The 23643-nt window shown below is 40.7% G+C and overlaps 1 protein-coding gene across 7 annotated transcripts in view; it reads left to right on the top strand.

Moving 5' to 3' along the window:
- The window catches only part of Kidins220 (kinase D interacting substrate 220), a 94544-nt gene that overhangs the window by 27570 nt on the left and 43331 nt on the right, over positions 1-23643 (top strand). For all 7 annotated transcript variants that reach the window (XM_055625188.1, XM_055625194.1, XM_055625179.1 and 4 more), the window contains exons 12-22: positions 1106-1283; positions 2757-2921; positions 3733-3912; positions 4662-4827; positions 7605-7756; positions 7942-8231; positions 9398-9538; positions 10233-10476; positions 11005-11093; positions 12763-12907; positions 17427-17589. In XM_055625188.1, the coding sequence (XP_055481163.1) occupies positions 1106-1283; positions 2757-2921; positions 3733-3912; positions 4662-4827; positions 7605-7756; positions 7942-8231; positions 9398-9538; positions 10233-10476; positions 11005-11093; positions 12763-12907; positions 17427-17589 (1913 nt within the window). The remainder of the gene's footprint in view (positions 1-1105; positions 1284-2756; positions 2922-3732; positions 3913-4661; positions 4828-7604; positions 7757-7941; positions 8232-9397; positions 9539-10232; positions 10477-11004; positions 11094-12762; positions 12908-17426; positions 17590-23643) is intronic.

The raw sequence follows: 23643 nt of genomic DNA, 5'->3' as shown, positions 1-23643 counted from the left end.
AGAAGTGTACAGAGCAATGAAAGCCATTGAAGTTTACCTCTTAAAGTGTGTGTCGTGTTGTTGGTTTTATAATTGTTCTTGGTTGTCAAGTTTTTTTCTTTGATGTCATCAGCTATATAAAGTCAGAACCATCTTGTCTTCTGTTGTTGTATCTTCCAGTGTACTCACCACACAAAATTCTTTCCATCTGCTCAGTTCAGTAGCTACTGCACCACATACACAACACAGGGAGAGAACCTGGAGAGAATTAGACATGAGGCAGAAGAGCGGTTTGGATAAGGTCCTTCCTAGGACCATGGGAAAGACATGCTGGCCTCTTCCATTTAGTGTCTCTGAGTGGTCAGGGCAGATGAGAGCCGGGGATTCAATTTCTAAGTTTTACATCATGGGTTGTCTTCAGGGGGTGGTTTGTGAAGTGATAAATAGAGTATTTGGCAGACTGGAGAGGTCCTTCATAAGTATGCGTTTTTTCTTAGTGTGGGATGGGAATGCTCACATAATTGGAGAGTCTCATAGGAGAGTCAGTTGATGGCAAGGAGTGAAAGGTAAAGAGACGGGGAGATAATTGTAGTGCTCAGAGAAGAGATGAGTCGTAAAGGACTCGGGTGGAGCATGTAGAGTCAGAGTATAAGGACATCATCAGGCAGATGCTTGACAAAGGTGGTAGGGACTAATGGGATTGATCACAGTGGGTGAGCTCCGGCATGAAGGCTGGTAGAAGAGAGCCATGAACTGGAATATGAACTGGTGGAGGAAAGCGGCTGATGTCCTTGGACAGTGAATGTTCTGACGGGAGGCAGGGTACTGAGGTCCTGGCCTGGAGGCATGCATGGCACATGGCAGAGATTGCTGCTCTTTAAGTAAGCTGCAGGGAGAGAAGAAGTTGCAATTCTAGAAGCCAGAGTAGAGGTACGGGGATTTCTGGGAAATAAACTGTGAAGAACACAGAGATCCAAATTCACATTATGTTTATGCCATGTATGAGAAATATAAACCTCCAGATCGTCTGCTCTATAGATGCATGAACATTGTTACTTGGATCTTTATAGAGGCATGAAAAGTGTTGCTCAGAGCTGCCCCTGAGAACAATGCTGCCATTTTACAGAAAGGTGACACTCCCCTGCACGTTGCCATCCGAGGGAGAAGCCGGAGACTGGCAGAACTTCTTTTACGGAACCCCAAAGATGGGCGGCTACTTTACAGGCCCAACAAAGCAGGCGAGACTCCCTACAACATTGACTGCAGCCACCAGAAAAGCATTTTAACTCAAATATTTGGAGCCAGTAAGTAATGAGCCTGTGCTCATTTGTCCTTGACTGAGCCTGTGCATGCATGTTTTTTACTTTTAGTTTATTTTTTGTTTGTTTGTTTTGTTTTGTTTTTGTGTGTGTGTACACCTGTATGCATGTGCATTTATTTGTGTGTATTTGTGCATGCTTGTGTGTTTTGCTGAAGACTAAATCCAGGGCCCTGCCAATAGTAAACAAAAGCTTTACCACTGAGCAACTTAGCACTTCCTGCCTCAGTTTTTAAATAATGAATTTCCAGTAAAAGCATATGGAAAATAAATGGTTCACCATACCTGTCCCCAAAAAAGATTTTAAGTTTTTATTAGATTTATTCGTTATATATGTCTCTCCAGCTTCCCAGCCAACAAAAAGATGTAAAAAAAAAAAAAAAAAAATCATTTCTGGGCTAGTGAGATGTCTCAAAGTGCAACGGTTCTTGCTGCTCAAGCCTGCTGACCTGAGCCTGATTCCTGAAACGCAGGTTTAAGTGGAAGAACAGAACTTATTCTTCTGAGCTATCCCCTTGCCTACCTACATGTATGTGGCTTTCTCCCATTATCATAATAGATTAAATACTTCTTAGATATTCTTACACTTCTGAAAACATTTTTTTAATGTGTATGTTTCTGTGTATGTGTAATGTGTATGTTTAATGTTAATGTGTCTGTGAATGTATGCCGTGTGTGTGTGTGTGTGTGTGTGTGTGTGTGTGTGTGTGTGTGTGTGTTTGTGCGTGTCTGTATGTGTATGGAAGCCAAAAGACGATGTTGGGTCACTTGGAACTACAGTTACAGACCATTTTGAACTGCTCAGTGTGGACGCTGGGAACCAGACTTGTGTCATCTGGAAGAGCAAGAAGCCCCATTAACCACTGAGCCATCTCTCTAGCTCATCTTACATTTTGGCTTTTCAACTTTAAAAATACTCTGATGTTTTTGTTTTTTTATTATCTTAATTTAGGAGGAATTGGTATCTGAGTCTTTAAACTTTTCTGCCAAGAATTAATTTGTCTTTGATTATCTATTATATTTTTCAGTAACACTTTATGGTATATGCACTTTAAAAAATATTTCTGGAATTGAAATGGTCTTGAACTTTTTTCTTACCCATGGTTCTAAGAATTGAACCCAAAGCTCATGTATGCCAGCAAGTACTCTGCTGTTGGTCTATGTCCCCAGACCTGGTATATGTGATGAGTGATAGAGAAAAAAACATAATTTGCTAGCACTTTTTTCTTTGCTTTTCTTCGAGGTGATGTATCTTATCATTAACTAATAGATATGGTTTAATAGATATGTTTCTCGAAATGCTGTATTGTGTAAGAATCCCTGAAGCTGTTTTTAACACAGGCTTAACTGTTCCAGATAAGCTCCCTCCCACCCCATATACAGTAGGTTAGAATTGCCATTCCTTTGAAAATGATACTACTGTTTAATGTAAAGCTGTGGTGTGTGCTTCTAATTACAGGACACTTGTCCCCTTCGGAAACAGACGGTGACATGCTTGGTTATGACTTGTACAGCAGTGCCCTGGCCGATATTCTCAGTGAGCCGACCATGCAGCCACCCATTTGTGTGGGCTTGTATGCACAGTGGGGAAGTGGAAAGTCTTTCTTACTCAAGAAACTAGAAGGTAAAGACGTGTTTTCTGAAGTCTTATAAACAGCATTTTTCTGTGCAGTGAAAACTCTGTGGGTAGTTGCCCTGTCACACCATCTGCTGCAGTGGCTGACATTTCATTCCTTCTAGTCTATCCTCCATGAGTTTTCTTTTTAGAACAGGTCAAGTTGTGGGCCTGTATCAAAACAACCCTTGGTAGTGTGTCCGTGGGTTTCGCAGATTCTTCACACACTTGGCAATGTGCAGGTCCTCTGTGGGCTCTGTGCAGCAGGCAGGTCTAAGTACACTTGTTAATATAGCAGACTTGCTCTCTGTTAGAGGCCGTTCTAGCTCCTCAAGGGCAGGCTTCAGTATTGGAGTAAAAATGACCTCAAGTTTTATAGAAAGAATGACATGCAGTCCTCATCAGGCTTACTGTACCTTTGCGAACTGCAGTGGGAGGATGAGGGGGTCTGAGAAGTGGTGTTGCTGAGTAGTTTGGAGACAAAGTACTGTTTCTGTTTTTTGCTTATGGAAACAATATTTTATGTGTTAGTAAAAGCCAGTACCCAGAAAACCTTGACATGAGAATAATGGACAAAAGAGTTTTATGCATCTTCAGTATGAAACAGGACTGTGGGGGAGCAGGGAGAGGTGTGCGCTTGGGGGGTGTTACTGAAATTGATTAAGAGAAAATGCTGGTTTAAGTGATTAAGCAGCAGTGGGATTATCTAAGGTCCTTGTTAGCTGCCCAGTATAAGTTTATATTAAAAGCAGAAAAGTTAAAGAGTTAAGAGTTATATCTAAGCAAAACAAATAAAACTTCATTTTAATTTTTCTTTTAGATGAAATGAAGACATTTGCAGGACAGCAGATTGAGCCCCTTTTCCAGTTCTCGTGGCTCATAGTGTTCCTCACCCTGCTGCTGTGTGGGGGTCTGGGCCTAGTGTTTGCCTTCACAGTTGATACAAATCTCGCCATAGCAGTTTCACTGAGTTTCCTCGCTGTCTTATATATATTCTTTGGTATGTCTTTGTTTTTTTAAAAAATATTTTTCAAAAATGAAGAAAAACATTTAGCACCTGTTACTATACCTGTCTCTTAGAAATCTACTTGATTTTTATGATTTTCTGAAAAAGCTAATCGTTTTGCTTACTTTATAGGAGTAAAGTTAGTAAAGCTAATCGTTTTGCTTACTTTATACTCTTTATAGGTTTAGAGTACCAGTGCTCAAACCTGGCTTGAGTGGCTTTAAGAACCAATACTTCTACTTGCTAATCCTGCAGCAGGACTGACTCAACTTACACAGTGCTGATGACACGCACTGCATTCATTACACTGCCCTAGACCTTGCTGAAGAGAAGGCTCCATGGCCGTTGCTGACCAGCTCTTGAACATTTTGACCATTACTATGATTTTTAGTTTTTCTGAAAGCAAGCTAGGAAAGCAAAATAGAACCTCTGTTTCTGGGGTATCTTTAGTTGTAAGAAAGAAAATAGATTCGTGATTGAAGGACGCAGTAACTTCAGCAGTTTCAAACAGGACGAACCCCTGACTCTCAAGGCTTTGCTTTTACTTATGATTCCAAGGCCACTTTTTAGTTTCCAGTTTCACATGTCTTCTGTGTGTTGAGAAGGTCACTTGAGGGGCTCTTGGAGGAGTATTTAAGAATTAGTGTAGACTATAAACAGTTATATAGGGTTAGCTCCTCTTTACCTGATTCTTGACTGTAGAGAAAACAAGCTGCCTAACTGATTCAAACTGTGAATTTCAGTTGTCATCTACTTTGGTGGACGGCGGGAAGGAGAGAGTTGGAACTGGGCCTGGGCGCTCAGTACCAGACTGGCAAGACACATTGGGTATCTGGAGCTTCTCTTCAAGCTAATGTTTGTGAACCCACCGGAACTGCCTGAACAAACTACAAAAGCTTTGCCTGTGAGGTGAGTCAGTCCCTTTGGCAGAAGGAACCTTTAGTAATGGTAAACAAAAGAATTTAAGGAATTTTATAAGTCATATTCCAAAAAATATTGGTACTTTAGTCTTCTAGTTGAAAAAACAACAAACCAAAGCAGAAGCATGCGCCAGTGCCTTAAAGAAACGCTTCCTAGTATATTCCCTTCCTATGCATGAGGTCACTTTTCCACAGGAGAAACCTGTTTCTTTTTATGGTATTTTATTTGTACAGAGACCTCTCCCTCTTCCTTGTATCTGTTATATTCTTAAGGCTTTTCTGGAAGCAGTTTAAGCCAGTATCTCCCTGAGCAGCCCTCCATGATGGTAGCCTCGCCTCTGTTAGCATCCTTTCTGATACCTTCAGGGACGAGTTCTGGCAGGAAGGAGTCTGGACTGAAGGCCTGGCGTCTCCTTGAGGAGCAGTGACCCTGGAAACCCTGCTCAGGCTGAGCTACTCTTTCAGCATCTTGCAAATAGACGTGTGTATCTAAAATTATTGTGTACCTCAAACAGGAGGTATCAAAAACATGGAGTAAAGAAGTAAAGAAAAGGTGTAAAGTTCTAGATGAAAGAAAGTTATTTTGTTTTTAAACCATTAAAATTAAAAACTTCCATATGGGTTAGGAAAAGGAATTTGAAAATCTGTTAAAAGGTTAAGAAGTTTTAAATTATAATAAAATAAAATTTGCATAATTTCAGATTAATGTAAGTCATTGTAACCATCAAAACTATTCTAGGAATATAGGTGAGAAAAATAAAGGTTAAAAATTACAAGTACAGCAAGCCATCTTTACTCCTGGGCTTTGCATCTTTAGATGCAACTAACTGTGGGTTGTAAATACTTTAAAAAATGAAACTCTCTTTAAGATGTATAGACTTCTCCTTGGTACCAGGCTCTAAACAATGTAGTGTAACAGCTGTTTACATTTTCATTGTATTAGATATCATACATATTCCAGAGATGGCTTAAAGATGATCAAAGTGTGTATATTTTTTTATTTTATGCAAGAGAATTTGGCTGATCCCAAAACCTGCCACTTAAGAATGCTAAAGAACTATTGTAATTAGCATATAAATTTAAGTATTAAAGAGATTTAAACTTTACCTCTTTTTAATTTGTATGTATGTTTGTTTATGTACACATGTGTGTGGATGCTGGTGGAGGCCAGAACAGGATCTGTGTAGCCTTGGCTGTCCTGAACTGGCTTTGTAGATCTGGCTGGCCTCGAACTCACAGAGATCTGCCTGCCTCTGCCTCCCTCAGTGCTGGGATTACAGGTGTATGCCACCACACCCCAGCTTGATGCTAGAGTCTTAAGACTGTCTTTAAGACAGAGAAATCTTAAAGGAAAACATTTGAGGTTGGAAAAGTGGCTCAGTGGTCAGGAGTGCTTGCTGCTCTTGTAGAGGACCGCAGCTTGGTTCCAGTACCTACAATGGGTGACTCAACCACTTGTAATTCCAGTATCAAGGGATCTGAAACCCTCTTCTGGCCTTCACAGGCATCCATACGCATGTGTACATAAACATACACACACAGATTAAAAAGAAATACATTTTTAAATGAAAAAAAAAAGAGGTTTAAAGTTTAAAAAATATACAACATAAAATAACACAATTGGAGGAAATTTTTACAGAAAATTAAAACAATTTAATGATGGTAGTTTTTGAAACAAGATGGTAGTTTTGAAACAGAACAACTAAAATAGTGTCAGTAGTACAGTGTTATTACAGATTGTAATTTTGCAACATGTCTTATCTACTGGATTGAAGTGAGAATTTAATTTAGAGATGGAAGGAAAAGAGTGAATTAATACAGAAATAAATAATTCAGAGACTCAAGGTATCAGTAAATCAATTATTTTGAAGAACAACTCTGAAAAGGTTATTTTACAATTATTTCTAAATTCCTGGTATATGTTAAAGCTATTGATAAAATAAGACATTAGAAAAGTTTATTTAAGTTTATTTTTTAAAGGATGTTTTTAACATGTATGGGTATTTCACCTCATGTATGTCTGGGTGCCCTGTGCATGCAGTGCATGAATTCAGAAGAGGGCATCAGATTCCTGGACCTGGAGTTTGCAGATAGCTATGAGCTGCCATGTGAGTCCTGGGAACTGAACCTGGGTCCTTTGTAAGAGCAGCCAGTGCTGTAACCACTGAGCCATCCCTGCAGCAGAAACCTTGCTTTTAATTGATATTTCTGGGCTTGGAACTCCTGTATGTAGTGAAGACACACCTCTTCTCTCCTCAGCTGATATTAGAGCACTTCCTCTTTTGCCTCCATTCTGATATGGGTACAGTTCTGCTGTCACTCTCCCCTTTCCCATTGGCTATCACACACCTTTAACACATTAGTGTCTTTCCACTAACATGCTCAGAGTAGAAGAAAAGTAGTCACAGGTTCTGTCCCACTCCCTCAGAACTTTAAACTCAATGTGTTGAAAAGAGCATCAAGAAAAAATACAGAAAAAGTATGAGCTGGAGACATGGCTCAGCAGTTAAGTGTGCTGGCTTCCACAGGACCTAGGTTAGGTTCAGTTTCTAGCACCCACATGGAGGCTCACAGCCATCTGCACCAGGCATACATGTGGTATGTAGATATAAAATTTAAATGACTTTTAAAAGAAGAAGGCATCGTCTTTAAAAAAGGAAAGGAAATGTAGGATAATGATAGAGACGGGATACATGCGATAGAAGTGTCTCATTAGAAATTGCTGCATTCGATAGCTGAGTAACACCCTGCTTGGTCTCCCCCAAGGTTTTTGTTTACAGATTACAATAGACTCTCCAGTGTAGGTGGAGAAACTTCCTTGGCTGAAATGATCGCGACCCTCTCAGATGCTTGTGAGAGAGAGTTTGGCTTTTTGGCTACCCGGCTTTTTCGAGTATTCAAGACTGAAGATACTCAGGGTAGGATTCCTTCCCTCTCTTATTCCTTCATTCCTTCCTAGTGTGTTCTATGGGTGAGGAAGGGAATAAGTATTTATTTAGCTTCATCAAACCTCAGAGTCGTCATGTGTTCTTAACCATAAAGATTATGATATTCTGGGCACATGATATAGTAATAATTTTTAATACTATTTGTTCTATTACAGGTAAAAAGAAATGGAAAAAAACATGCTGTCTCCCATCTTTTATCATCTTTCTTTTTATTGTTGGCTGCATTATTTCTGGAATTACTCTTTTGGCTATATTCAGAGTTGACCCAAAACATCTGACAGTGAATGCTATCCTCATATCAATTGCCTCTATTGTGGGGTTAGCCTTTGTGCTGAACTGTCGTACATGGTGGCAAGTGTTGGACTCTCTCCTGAATTCTCAGAGAAAACGCCTGCATAGTGCGGCCTCCAAATTACATAAGTTGAAAAGTGAAGGGTTCATGAAAGTAAGTACTCAGCATTAGGAAAACTATAGTGAGAATACACTGCCATTGTGGCTCAATAGCATGCACTTGGAATGTTAAAGAGTTACATTTCGTTTTTAATTTTTGTTCCGTTTTTATTTGTTCAGTGGTAGGGAGTGAATGTTGGACCTTGTGCATAATAGGCAAACACCCTGCTACTCAGCTTCCATGCCAAAGTCTGCTGCATTTAGTTTAGTTTAGTTAGTTATGTTTATAGGAAACTTCAGGTGTATCCCACGTAGCTTGTGCTCCCACACACACACAGCCTCTGTCAGCAATGCCTGTGACTGGAGTGCTAGATGTGCTCCAGTTGATGAGCCTGCACTGGCCCTTCGTAGTCAGACTCGGGCCACATTAGCTTCAGTCTTGGGCATTCTTTGGGTTTGCACAAAGGTTTGACTATCGTATTTTATTGCCATGAAAGCCCTGCCTCACCTATTCAGTTCTCTCTTTCCTAACCTAGGAAACGCTGGTAAGTTGACTAACCCAGTAGCTGTGTCTTTCCCAGGATGTCATGGAGTTGAAACCAGGCAGTATTAGCTCTTTCATATTGCCTTATTTTGTCTCTTTTAAGTTTAAAGCTTGAAAACCTCATTGTTATTTAGGCCTGAGTAACATTGCTGACGGAATGGAGAGTGTACATTTATTCAGCTACCTACAGAAATATGTCTTGTTGATTTAAATTTGAGCAGTTATGAATAAAATTGCTTTAAATATCTGTGTTAGGGTTTTTGTGTAGATGTAAGTTTTTTAGCTTTTTTTGAGTAAATACCAAGGATTCTAATTATTGGATCTTATAGTATGATAACTATAATATATTTAGTTTGTTAAAAACTAGATGCCACCAAAGAGCCAAGAGTAATGCAACAATCCGTAGGTCTTTTGGTTGAAATCAAGTCTAAGTCTTTTGACATTCAGAGTCTGCAATTTTGGCAAGTAAGTCTATCAACCCCATTTGTAATCTGTAAATTCCTATCGTAGTGTCTCCTGAGTCAAGTGTTGTCCATAGCTGAAACTCTTACTACAGGTTTAAGTGGAAGCACCACTGGCAGCAAGAACTTTGGGGTTCCTTTCCTCCTGTTGGATGGCTTTCTCTCTGCTTCTAAAGGAAAGTGTGTTACCTTCTTGTATCTTCTGTGCTTGTGCAGGTCCTGAAGTGTGAAGTAGAGCTGATGGCCAGGATGGCAAAAACCATTGACAGCTTCACTCAGAATCAGACAAGGCTGGTGGTCATCATTGATGGCCTGGATGCCTGCGAGCAGGATAAAGTCCTTCAGATGCTGGACACTGTATGTTTCATCTGTCTCCAGACTTGTCACTGTGGCCTGTGTCACTTGTCCTGTGTCACAGGATGCATGACTTTTCAAAATATCTCAATTGGGATGGAAAGTGTGCTTCTTACTTAAGAAACACTGATTTTTCTAGTAAATTTCTCTTTCATAAATAGAATTATATTTTAAAATTCAGAAATACAGCAAAAAGAAGGGTTTAAATAATGTTTAAATAATTTTAGCCTGATGGCAGTTTTGGAACCAAACAAAGCAAAAAACCACATGGAACATCTCTAAATGACAAGTGTGTCTCAGCAGACACAGTGTTTACATTCTGAGATGATAGAGGAACCTGCAGAAGTTACTGTTTTGTGTTAAGGAGCAAAACACTGGCAATCTAAGGTATATGGTAAACTGCAGAGGCGGAAGTGCCCAGGACTCTAGTGTGCTCATGGAAAATTGCCTTATGTGTTGATCTTACTTTTGTGTAAGCTGCAGGCGTCTGAGAAGGAAACCACTGTTCTGTGTTAGTTTTGTCATTGGTAGATGATAACAACCTAAGATTGAGCCGTTTATAAAAGTTGTTTTTATAGAGAATAAATTTTAATAACGAATGATGTTAAAAAAATACAGCACCAAAGGATAGTACAGATTTTTAAGATATTACTTTTTATAATATTAAAATTTATGGCATGCCTTTCTTCTAACACAGGTCCGAGTTCTGTTTTCAAAAGGCCCTTTTATTGCCATTTTTGCGAGTGACCCACATATTATTATAAAGGCCATCAACCAGAACCTGAATAGCGTGCTTCGTGACTCAAATATAAATGGGCATGACTATATGCGCAATATAGTTCATTTACCAGTTTTCCTTAATAGTCGTGGACTTAGCAATGCAAGAAAATTTCTTGTATCTTCAGCAACAAATGGGGACATTTCATGCTCAGATGCCACAGGTAAGTATCAAGCCCTCAAGTACTTGGGTTTGAAGTAGTCTGGAGGGTTTTATAGTCTCCATTTACCTTTAAAATGTTGCTTTCTACATCTCTTTAATATCACACAACACAGCTTTGTGTACATGATGCTCATATTAGTGACTTTTCTATTGCTGTGATGAAACACCATAAGCAAGGCAACTTATAGAAGGAAGCATTTATTTATCTGTGGTTCCAGAGGGGTAAGAGTCCAGAAGCATCATGGTGGGGAAGTATGGCAGTAGGCAGGCATGCTAGAAGGCTTAGCAGCTGGAGTAGCAAGCTGAGAGTTCATATCTCAAACTGCAAGCAAGAAACAGAGCAAATGCAAAATGGCATGCATCTTTAAACTCTCAAAGCCACCTCCAGAAACACACTTCCTCCAACAAGGCCTCTCACCCCTAAACCTTCCAAACAACACCATCAGCTGGGGACAAGTGTTCAAACACCCAAGGCTCTGGGGGACACTCATTGTAACCACCACAGTGCTGTCTCAATGCATTCCTCCAGGAGTCCAGGAGGACACCGACAGAAGAGTTTCACAGAACAGCCTTGGGGAGATGACAAAGCTTGGTAGCAAAACAGCTCTCAACAGAAGGGTAAGGTGCCCTCCACACCACTTAATATAACTGAGTGATTGAGTTTTCCTTACAGTGCTGGGCGTTGAACCCAAAGCCTTATGCATGCCAGGCAAGTATTCTGCCACTTAGCTATGCCCTGACTCTGATTTTTTATTTTTTTAGCAGTCATTCAGATAGATTTAAGTTTAGATTTTATAAATTCAAATAAAATTCAGTTAATGCTACCTAATGCCCTTCTGTCAACACGTTTAGCTCTTGAAATCAGTATCAGTGCAGAGCTCCCTTCCAGCGCCAGCGACCTCCCGTACCTGGAGCAGTAAGCACTTTGCTCTGTGAGGAGTCTCTCTGTAGCATCTTCCCAGAGCAGGTGCTGACTCTGCTCCTTGACTAGTGCCATTTCAAAGCCCAGTAAATGATTGCGTCCTCACATTCATTCCTGAGCAGCTGCCACCCCTACCTTTATCTCCTGAGCTTCTTCCTTGCTCAACATTTGCAAGCCTGTTTCTTAGTCTCCACACCCACGTGTGGGCCCAGTCTCTTTGGCCTAGTACTTCAGTTGTCACTGTCCACCTATCTTATTTGTGGAGCAAAAGCAGGTGTATTTTTCTTAGTCTGTAAAGTGGGGAGGTGTCCACTGGCAGGAAGCTTGGCTGGCAGTGTTGCTTAGGGGTGGCTGGCATGGGCTTACACTGTCATTTTCTTGTATGCTACCATTTGGACATTACACGTTAATCCTTGTGTCATTGGTGACATTTTGTGTCTTTGGTTTTGTGCCCACACGCTTTACAGGTTATGAACTCAAAGTTAATATGAAAGACAATTGATATAGGCAAAGACAGGGGAATGTGTGATTCCACATTTTAAATTTCTGTCCTGGGAGTCCGGGTTCTTTAATCTACCTTTTCTGTGCTTCAGGATTCTGTTGTGCTTGTTCTTCTCTGAGAAGAAGAGATTCCAGCCCACTCTGCAGAGTGCCTTTAACTCTTTGAGGAGATTAACTCTTTGATAAGAGTGGCTGTGCCTGGGAGAACGTTGTGTAATACGTTAAAACAACCCAAAAATAGAGATGCTGAATCCCTAACACCGTGCAGGAACTCATTTGCTATACTGTTTTAGGGTTCCTTTATTTTTTTAATTTATTAAATTTTTATTAATTAGTTACAGTTTATTCACTTTGTATCCCAACTGTAGCCCCCTCCCTTCCAATCCCCACCCTACCTCCCTTTTCTCTACCCCTGCCCCTTCCCGAGTCCACTGATAGGGGAGGTCCTCCTCCCCTTCCATCTGAACCTAGTCTATCAGGTTTCATCAGGACTGGCTGCATTGTCTTCCTCTATGGCCTGGTTAGGTTCCTCTATTACGGAAGCCTCGTGGAGCTTGGCTGATTCTCTTTATGGAGCTCTGGGCACTTCCCCATCTGAGACCTTAAGCTTTCCCTAACTGACCTGCTATTAGTGGGCATGCAGCCCAGGCATTGCTGCAACCCTACTGTGGAACTGCTCTGGAAAGTGTCTGCCTCCCAAGTAACCATTATGATTAGTACGTAACCTTCCTCTTTGATTAATACTGTGAATTCTGCTTTTCTTACCTGCTGAGTTGGCTCTGCAGCCTGTTTTGTTGTTCTTACCATAAGCTTACATTAGCTTGCAAGAAGGGTGTTTCCCTCTTACTGGTGGTGTTGTTTCAGGATACTTACCGCAGAAGACAGATGCAGAGGACCATCACTCGCCAGATGTCCTTTGATCTCACAAAGCTGCTGGTCACCGAGGATTGGTTCAGTGACATCAGTCCTCAGACAATGAGACGATTGCTCAATATTGTTTCTGTGACAGGTGACTTTTGTTTCTCATGTTCTATGATAAATCATAAGTTTTATTTTGTTTATATTGTTTGCGGTACTAGGCATTGAACTCAGGGCTTGTTCAAGCTCAGCAAATGTTCCTCTACTGAGTCGCACCACTAGTCATCACTGTAATCTTTGAAGTTAATAGAGCATTGCAAGTATCATCTTTGTATTAAGTTAACGATCAGATATCACTTGGAAATTTACCGTAAAATTTTATGATTTTAAAGGTGTTCTGCTTTATATTTAGGGTAAACTTATGTTAATTTATGTTAATTGTACTGATATTCAGATTTTTATATACTGCTATGTTGCTTTAGTTTTTATATGAGAATTTGAATAAAATGCTTATAATATAAAATAGAGATATTAGCCAAGCAATGGTGGCACACACTTTAATCCCAGAACTCTGGAGGCAGAGGCAGGCAGATCTTTTGAGTTCAAGGCCAGCCTGGTCTACAGAGTAAGTCCCAAGCCAGCCAAGGCTACATAGAGAAACCATGTCTCAAAAACACAAACAAAAAAAAAAAAAAAAAAAATGGAGATTATTGTTTTGACTGAATTCTATGTGTAGATTTTTCCCTTTTCTGTGTTAAGACTAATTAGCATCAAGGCAGTCGTAGACACACTTGGAATTTAACTTACAGAATGTGTTTCTTTCCTTGCATGGTATTGTTACCTTCTGATATTTCCTAGTGTTGACTCTGTCAATTGGAATTGCAACTAAATTTAAGGCTAATGATATAAACTGTATTATAGATGTTGCTAATATAATATTTTTATAGTTAAATTCTTTTAATGAGACTTCAGCCTTCCTATGCTGATTTGACAGAGGAACTGTTTTCTGATATTATCAGTAACACTGACATACTCATTTGACAATATATGCCGTCACCCTCCTTATGTCAAGAGTTGGTCTGGACATTATAGAAATTAAACAGCAAACAAGACAGCACCCCTCTCACTCAAATTACCTTTCTTTTCTTGGAACTTCTCCTAGCTCTGCCTCTGCCTTGGCCCCTGCTCCTGTTCTCGGCAAAGCTTCTTGGTAGATTCACTGCCCTATCTCACACTGTTCTCCCACCAGCCCTTCTGAACTTCCCAATGCCCCTTTTCTCAGGACTTCAGCAAAACTGCATTTGAGATTCCCTGGTGGCTTCCACATGGAGCATGCAGGGCTAGGTCCCCGTTTTTATCTGGACCCCACAGCAACTGACAGTGTGTTGGTTGCTGCTTCTTGAAGTGCTTTCTTCCTTTTGGTGTCCAAAGTAATACACCTACTGGATTTTCCTCCTAACTGTTGCCAGTTAACATATCATTTCCTCTTGCTCTTTAACATTGGGCTGCTCTAGACTACAGTTCTTGGAGCTCAGTTTTCTATCTTGACCAGTTTTCATTAACTTGACTTATAGTGATTATTCAGCTGTATGAGCAGCGGATTTTGTTTGTTTGTTTGTTTTTTGTTTTTAGCTTACATGTCACCCTTTCCATGAGACTTTCCTGCATCTCAAATGAAATGACTCCTCTTCCTCCTTTCCCTGCTTCATCCTACTCCTCAGGACAGCTGTCTTCTTTTTTTATTTCTGTTTTTATTTTATTAATTACAGTTTATTCACTTTGTATCTCAGCTGTACCCCCTCCCCCATACTCTCCCCAATCCCACCCTCCTCCCTCTTCTTCTCCTATGCCTTTCCCCCAGTCCAATGATAGGGGAGGTCCTCCTCCCCTTCCATCTGACCATAGCCTATCAGGTCTCATCAGGACTGGCTTCTTTGTCTTCATCTGTGGACTGGTAAGGCTGCTCCCCCCTCGGGTGGAGGTGATCCTAGAGCCAGCCCATGAGTTCATGTCAGAGATGGTTCGTGGTCCTATTATTGGGGAACCCTCTTAGATACTGAGCTGCCATGGGCTACTTCTGTGCAGGGGTTCTAAGTTATCTCCATGCATGGTCCTTGTTTGGAGTATCAGTCTCAGAAAAGACCCCTGTGCCTAGATTTTTTGGTTGTGTTGCTCCCTTTTTGGAGCTCCTGTACCCTCCAGGTCTTTCTATCTCTCCCTTCTTTCATAAGATTCTCTGCACTCTGCCCAAAATTTGGCTATGTATCTCAGCATATGTTTTGATACCCTGCTGGGTGAAGTCTTTCAGAGGCTGTCCGTGATAGCCTCCTGTCCTGTTCCCTGTTTTCTCCCTCTTCCGATGTCTATCTCATTTGCCTTTCTGAATGAAGATTGAGCATCATACCCAGGGTCCTCCTTCTTGCTTAGCTTCCTTAGGTGTACAGATTTTAGCATGATTATCCTATACTATATGTCTAATATCCACTTATAAGTGAGTATATACCATGTGTGTGTTTCTGCTCAGGATGATCTTTTCTAGATCCCACTATTTGCCTGCAAATTTCATGATTTCTTTGTTTTTAATTGCTGAGTAGTATTCCATTGTGTAAATGTACTACAATTTCTGTATCCATTCTTCAACTGAGGGGCATATGGGTTGTTTCCAGCTTCTGGCTATTACAAATAAAGCTGCTATGAACATGGTTGAGAAAATGTCCTTGTTGTATACTTGAGCATCTTTTGGGTGTATGCCTAGGAGTGGTACACCTGGGTCTTGAGGTAGCACTATTCCTAATTGTCTGAGAAAGCGCCAGATTGATTTCCAAAGTGGTTGTACAAGTTTACATTCCTACCAGCCATGGAGTAGGGTTCCTCTTTTTCCACATCCTCTCCAGCATGTGTTGTCATTTGACAGCTGTCTTCTAATGCACACTGTTACTTACTCTTCCTGTCTGCTGCTCTCTGGAATGAGGGACCCTCCTGCAAGGATTTTTTTGGTCTGATTTACTTAACTGCAGTACCCACTACAGCATATAGAATTGATTGTGAATGAGTAAGAGATCTGAGTGAAATTAGAACCCCGCTTTAAATGCTTCTTGAGAGAAGCATTCTGAGGAAAAGGAGCAGCAAGTTCAAGGGCTGTGAGGTAGGACTCCAAGAACAGCTGGAGGGAGTGCAGTTCTGGGTGGAGTAGAAGGAACAGAGTAGTGAGAATTGACGTTAGAGAGTTGCAGCTCATTTGAGGCTGATGGCTCCAGAACCCACAGGAAGGAATTTAGATTGTTTACATCTTCAGTTACTCAAGAAAGAGACCCGACTTGATATCTTTAAATAATTGATGCTAAAGCCAGGCCTGATGGCATAGACTTACACTTTTAGCTACTCCCAAGGCTAAGGCAGGAGGATCTCAAGTTCCTGGCTAGCCTGGGCAACTTAGTGAGTTGGATATGAAGGTTTACATTTGTAATCCTAGCGCTCAGGAAGTGGAGGCAGGAGGATCAGGAAGTCAAAGCCAGCCAGGCTACGTTAGTCCCTATACTTAAAAAACAAAAACAAATAAAAAACCAACTCAACCTTCTACAACAAGTGCATTGTCAAGCTTATGTTCTTTTTTTGTTGCCTTCCCAAAAGACACATTTAGTTAAATGTTCACCTAGTTATCTCATAGGTTGTCATTTGTTTATTGGATTTATCATCTGCTTCACTGAATGAATGCTTCATAGAAGGCTGTGACCATATCATCTGTTTTGTTCTGGGTTTTACCCCAACATTAGTATTTATGATAACTCTGTGAAGTCCATAGCTGGCAAAGGCTTGTGAAATAGCTCACTGGGTTGGAAGCACTGCATCCGATCACTCATCCAGCAAAGCTGACCCAGGGGAAGAATTGGATGAGGGGTCATCAACTGTATGATAAAGAGTGGGAAAAGACAATTCCCTTTAGAGTCTGTCAGACAAGTAGATGTAAGTTCAGGTACAGACTGAACTGATAATAAAAGAATAACACTGGCTGTTTTTTATTAAGAACCAAGCCTCACTTTGTGGTTCTGTCAAGTCAAGGTGAAGGTGATGATACAGTGGAATGAAACATTAACTCTGAAAGCTTGATGATTGCAGTTGTCCACAATGAGCATGCCCTGAGGCAGAAACACCCTACAAACAGGGTCATTTTATTCAGTGTGTAAATAACAAGTTTTAGATACATTGTACTGGCATTGGTTGTTTATTAATATGACCTGTCTGGGTGAGAAGGGAAGTGAATGAAGTCATAAAGCAAAGGTGGACCAATATGTTTGGGTCCCCTAAAGGTCCAGAGAGTGGTCCTTAGCAGTCATGCTTCAGAGCGTTGAGAGCATTGAGGACTACCGTGGGTGCTTTATTTTGTTTGTTGGTTTATGTTTTGAGACAGGCTCTCACTGTGTAGCTCAGGCTGGCCTCAGACTTGTCACATCCTACTTCAGGCTCCTGTGTGCTAGGATTACTGATGTCTGCCACCATGCCCTCTAAATCTTTAAAATCTGGATTTTAAAAACCATATAAATACTAGATTTTATCTGTATTATAACCAAATGGCGAAATTTTCAAGTTTTAAAGATCAGTTATTTGTGACTATGCTAAATGTTCTGCTTAGTATGTATATTAATTTTTAAATGTTTATATATTCCTTAAAGGGCGGTTACTAAGAGCCAATCAGATTACTTTCAACTGGGACAGGCTAGCCAGCTGGATCAACCTTACTGAGCAGTGGCCATACCGGACTTCATGGCTCATACTATATCTGGAAGAGACTGAAGGTGTTCCTGATCAGATGACATTAAAGACCATCTATGAGAGGTATTTTATTTGACTTCTTTGAGCTTAACTTGGTCCTGAGTTTTAAAACACACAAAGTATCTACTTCTGATTTCAGTCAGTCTTCCTAGGTCCCTTGCTGTTCTAGAGCTGTCTTTGCATAGCTGCTATCCCATGAACTTGGACTTCTGTTTGTACTTTCTCTTCTTTTTACAGATGTATATAGTTGTAAGAGTTACTGGCTTTTGTAAAGTCACAAAGCTAAATGCCTCTATTTGCCAGAACACTTACAGTAGCTTTAAGGTCCAGTTGCTATTCTAATAAACTGTTTCTTAGGGCCAGGTGTGTATGGGGCGGGGTGGGGTAGAAGGAAGAAAGAGGTGATGGCGGCCTGCATGTCTTTAATTCCAGCAGGTGAATCTCTGAGTTCAAGGTCAGCCTGGTCTGCAGAGCAAGTTCCAAGGTGGCCAGGGCTACAAAGAGAAACCCTTGAAAAACCAAAAATAAATAAATAAACTGTTTTATAGAAAAAGATAACTTGCAGACACCATGTGAAGTTTTATAAATTGGAGTGTAATTGAAACTTTTAAAATATAAATAAAATATTAATATAGTTCATAGTTTGTAATCTCTAAGAGTTCAGATTATTATTTCCCTGGAATATTGTTAGCATGATTTTTTTTCCTAACTGGTTTTAGAATTGTAGAGGACTGTTACAGTATCTGTCCACAGATCTGAGCTCTTCTAGGCCTGGTGTTGAAGTTTCATCAGTGGCTTAACCCTGGTGAGGCTCCAGTGAGACACGTGCCATGGAAACTTGGTCATCAGTCACCCTGGCTTGGATCTGTTATAAAATACTAAACTTTATTTCCTGACCAGATGTGTCTGTCCTAAAGCAGGAGTTAAGTAATTATGAATGTTTTCTAGATGAGTAGTTATTACAGTTAAAATGGGACCTTTAGGAACCTTTCTTCCATGTTATTAGCAAGCAGTATCAAGGTTCTGAAAGTTAAATAACTTCCCAAGTCATATGGTCTCAGGAGCAGAGCTGGCATTTTAATCTGGGTCACTCTGACTCCATATGCCACTTGAGTTCTAAGCACTCTGTGGTGTGAGCTCTTCATTCTTACAGTTCGGAGACAGAAACTGTTATCCTCATTTAGAAAACTGAAACCAGTGGAAATAAGTCCACTTGTCAAAAGGTCACTGTATGGTAGAGCTGGGATTTAAATAGGGGCTCCGTTGGTCTTGTGGAACTCCTGTCCCTTCTAGGTCTTTCTATCTCCCCCTTCTTTCATAAGATTTCCTGCACACTGCCCAAAGTTTGGATATGAATCTCAGCATCTGCTTCGATACCCAATCTGGGTAGAGTCTTTCAGAGTCCCTCTGTGGTAGGCTCCTGTCCTGTTACCCATTTTCTCCTACTTCCAATGTCTATCCTATTTGCCTTTCTGAGTGAGGATTGAGCATCTTAACGAGGGTCATCCGTGTTGTTTAGCTTCTTTAGAAGTATAGATTTTAGTATGTTTATCCTATATTATACAGCTAATATCCACTTACGAGTGAGTGTATACCATGGTGTCTTTCTGCTTCTGGGAGTCCTATATTATACAGCTGATATCCACGTATGAGTGAGTATATACCCTGTGTGTCTTTCTGCTTCTGGGATATCTCACTCAGGACAATCTTTTTCACTTCCCACCATTTGCCTGCAAATTTCAGGATTTCCTTGTTTTTAATTGCTGAGTAGTATTACATTGTGTAATAGTAAAAGTAGAGCCAAAAAATCCGGGCCCAGGGGTCCTGCAAAGATCCATACTCCAACCAAAGACCAAGCATGAAGAGGACTCCCTGCTCAGATGTAGCCCATGGCAGCTCAGTCTCTAAGTGGGTTCCTGAGTAATGGGAACAGGGGCTGTCTCTGACATGAACTCAGTGGCTAGCTCTTTGATTACCTCCCCCTGAGGGGCGGGGCAGGCAGCCTTAACAGACCACAGAGGAAGATGATGCAGACTGCCCTGATGAGACCTGATAGGCTAGAGTTTGATGAAAGGGGAGGAGGACCTCCCTATCAGTGGACTGGGGAGGAGCATAGAGGGAGAAGAGGGAGGGAGGACAGGATTGGAAGGGGACAAGGGATGGGGCTACAGCTGGGATACAAAGTGAATGCTTTGTAATAAATAATAAATTAAAAAAAATAAAGTAGGGCTCCACATCCATGCAGGAAGAGTGTGTGCTGGCAGGGCCACTTTCATTGTGTTCTCACAGCATGGAAACTTTTCTAGGCTGGAGTCCTGTTGGAAACACAATGAAGTTTGTCATGGAATCAAGGGGCTGAGGTTTGCTATAGAGCCTTGCATGGGCTACAATTTTGATGTTTTTGTGGTTTTTATTTCTTTAGTAACAATGGAAGTTACTGTAGTTAGTATATATGAAGTTTCCTGTGTTTTTTTTATTAACTTTAGTAACAAATCCTCATAGCAGATAATTATTATTTTTTTCTGTAAATTGTCTTTGCTGTCATAAAAACATGAGTGTTTAAGATAAACTGTTGATTAGTTATCTGTCTCTGTCTCTCTCTCTCTGTATCTGTCTCAGTCTCCCTCATATTTAGAGTATCCATGTTAGTCTTCAGTTTGGCATGGAATGGGCTTCACATTAGCCCCCTTACCTGCTGTGACAGAGAATGCGTGAAGTGCCCTGTATCTCAGGACAGAGACACTATGCCCAACAACCCAAGAAGTCCATGTAGAGTCCAGTAATTGGTCTTTTTCACACTCTGTGACAAGGATGGGAAGAGTGAAAAAAGTCCCCAGGCAATAGAAGTAGGAGAAACATAAAATCAAACAGATTTAAAAGACATTTTTAAAAAGGTTTCTGATTCCAGTCATTCAGACAACAGTTATTAAGTCTTATAGCCCTGCTAGATGCTGAACTGTTGGTATTTGGATCGGTGTCTCCCTGAAACTGTGGTTGTTGTTGCTTTTCTTGTTTTTGTGGTCCTAGGTGTAGAACCCAGAGCTTTATGTATGGTGATCACATATGCCACTTATAATCCACACCAGCCCAACTTGTTTTTCTTAAAGAAGCCAAGATTAATAGTTATTTTGGTGCTTAGTTGCTTTCTTTGAGTTTCTTTTGTTCGCCCTAGTTGATTTCTTCATTAACATATACTTAGTGTGACTTTTTACTATAGAGCCAGAGCTTATGTAGTTTTTTTTTTTTTTATGCTCTTATGTGTTACAGGGGCTGGTATGGTAAACAGAGGGAGAGATAAAAAAGCATGTTGTGTGCTTAAAGGATGAGCATGTGTTTAATTGTCTTTTCTATTTGAAAATACTTTCAAACTTAAGCATTGCAAGAACAAGAATAGTACAAAGAACACCCCCACCCTTTGTCAAGAGTACCTGTTAATATTGACTTCATTTGCCTCATCAGTCTCATCCATGTCATCTTCTAAGTGCTTGTTTTCTCTTTATGTTTTATGTATCTATACAAAAGCAAACATAGCTCCTCCAAACTGTGTGGAAAATTCTATACACGATATCATTTGCCTCTAAATGCTTCAGCTTTGAGGACTCATATTTCTATTGAAAGTAAAGCATGCATATTTGAAACAGTATAACAAATAATTTGTCAGTTAAGTAATTTTCTGGGTAGTAAGAAGCTTTTTAGTCTAAAATCATTGCTCTTTGCTAAGAGAGAATTCCTTGATGTTTTATTTCTTATGCTTTTTTAGGGAAAAAATATTTATTTTTGGTTCATGATTGTAGTGTGTTGTGCTGTGAGAGCATTAAGGACTAGAGGCTTACAGAATGGTAGCCAAAGGGAGAGAGAATATTTGCATTTACAGGCTTGCTGCTCTTCCTGCCTTTTCTTCTGCCTGGCTCTGCAGCCGGTGGGATGCTGCTGCCTGCATCCTGTGACCAACTTGATACTCAACAAGTCTCCTTCAGCTATCACCTTCTTCCTGGACCTCTCCCCCCAAAGGCCTGACTCACCATTCAAATTGCACTCAGCCCATCTGTCCTCACAGCCCTAAGAGTTCAGTGTCGTTCAGTTGTTGATGTTCAGTATCTCCTCTGAGATTCAAGACAACTCTTAGCTGTGAATCCCTGTAATATCAAAAAGAAAATGACATATTTGCAAATTATGCGGCACAGGGTAAAGATTGTCCTTCCCAAAGGAAGGAGAGGAGAGGCTTAGAAATGGAGAGGAGGGAACCAAAACAAAGGAGGGCAAATAGAGCCTGTAGACTGTGTCAGGCGTCTGAGGCATGTGCTGTCATGATGTGAGATCACAGGCTCAGCAGTCTTGTCTGTACAGCTTTGCCATTGGTAGCTCTCTGGCCTTTCTTGGGATTGCTCTGCTCATTGCCTGCAGCTTTCCTCAACAGAGGTCCCATGTTCCTGGAATATCTAACTTCCTGAGTTGTTCTGTGTCTTTGGCCCTATCTTCACACTTTATGCATTGTTTCCTCCAGGGTTGCTACATTCACTCCAACCTTGTCTCCCTTGCACCTAGGCTTTTCTGGCAAATCCATGCTTAGTTTCCATGACCCTGTAACATTACATTCTGTGTGTCTGCAAAGCGAGTGTCAGATACATGACATCAGAGTGTGCAGAGCACTCAGCCTCTTTGGCGTGTCTGCTCTGCATCCCTTCAGCAGCCTCATTTTCCTTGTCTTCAGAGCCTTTCGTGTGCTGTTCTTTGGAAAGTAAGGTTTTCAAATGCTTCTGCTCCAGTTTTGCTCTCAATTCTTCCTGTAAATAGGACTAAACGTAGCTAGTGACATTTCATCTGTCATATTACTTAGTACATCACTTTAAAGCTCAGCCTCTCTTAAAGTCTTAGGGCATAGACAAAACAGACAGGAACTTGGTGCAGAGAGTTGGTTCTCCTAGAGGACCTGGGCTCGGTTCACAATACTCTCTACTGACCTCTTTGGGTACTAGGCACACATGTGCTACATAAACGTATGTGCAGGCAAAATATTCATACACACAAAATAAGTCTAAAAAATTTGTTTAACATAGACAGGATCTTTGCCAGGCATGGCCTTCTAGTGCTGTTCCCAGCACGGTCTTTTGTTTGTTTGTTTGTTTAAGATTTATTTATTTACTATGTATACAGTGTTCTGCTTGCAGGCCAGAAGAGGACATCAGCTCTCATTATAGATGGTTATGAGCCATTGAACTCAGGACCTTTGGAAGAACAGTCAGTGCTCTTAACCTCTGAGCCATCTCTCCAGTCCAGTGCAGTCTTGTTTTATGCCGGCAGCTTACTCTCCTTGTCCTCTTCGGCATTCTGGTTCCTTGGGCTCCTTCTGTAATAGCCCACTGGTGCTACTTAGAACACCCTGGAGCTCCTCTAGCCGACCTCTCCAACTTCTCCACAGTCTTCCTGCAATCCAGGTGCAGGCGTCTCAGGAATGGCCACAGTAGTCACTCTACTTGTCTGCTCTTCATTTTCTGTGTTAGTTGAACTTTCAGTGCTCTGACTGTAGCTTAAGATAGGATGGATGCATTTAGCTTATAATTTCAAAGGTGTCTGTCATGGTGGGGAAAGCCTGGGCGAGCAGAGCTGCTCTGACTGTGGCAACTAAGAAGTAGAGAAAGAATTACTTGTGCTTTGCTTGAAGTTTAAAACTTGCATTACAGACCCCACCATCTAAACCTCATAGATAGTTCCAATTTTTTTTTTTAATTGAAATATGTCTTATAGACAAGAAAGAATGCTTACGCTGGGTAGTGGTGGAACATGCCTTTAATCACAGCCCTTGGGAGGCAGAGGCAAGCAGATCTCTGTGAGTTTGAGACCATCCTGGTCGACAGAAAAACCCTGTCTTGAACAAACAAAAAACAAAACGAAAAAAAAAAGGGAATGTTTAGCATGTGTTTTGAAGATAATAGCATTTACTCTACCCTTTTATGAAAATTAGAATATGGTTGGGTGTGATGGTGCACACCTTTAACTCCAGCTCTTGGGAGGCAAGAGGTAGGCAGATCTACAAAGTGAGTCCAAGACAGCCGAGGCTACACAGAGAAATTCTATCTCAAAAAAAAAAAAAAAAAAAAAAAAAAAAAAAAAAAAAAA

This window comes from Psammomys obesus, unplaced genomic scaffold (assembly GCF_907164565.1).
Source record: "Psammomys obesus unplaced genomic scaffold, mPsaObe1.curated_primary_1811, whole genome shotgun sequence".
NCBI classification, from domain to species: domain Eukaryota; kingdom Metazoa; phylum Chordata; class Mammalia; order Rodentia; family Muridae; genus Psammomys; species Psammomys obesus.
This window is presented reverse-complemented; position numbering and strand designations above follow the sequence as displayed.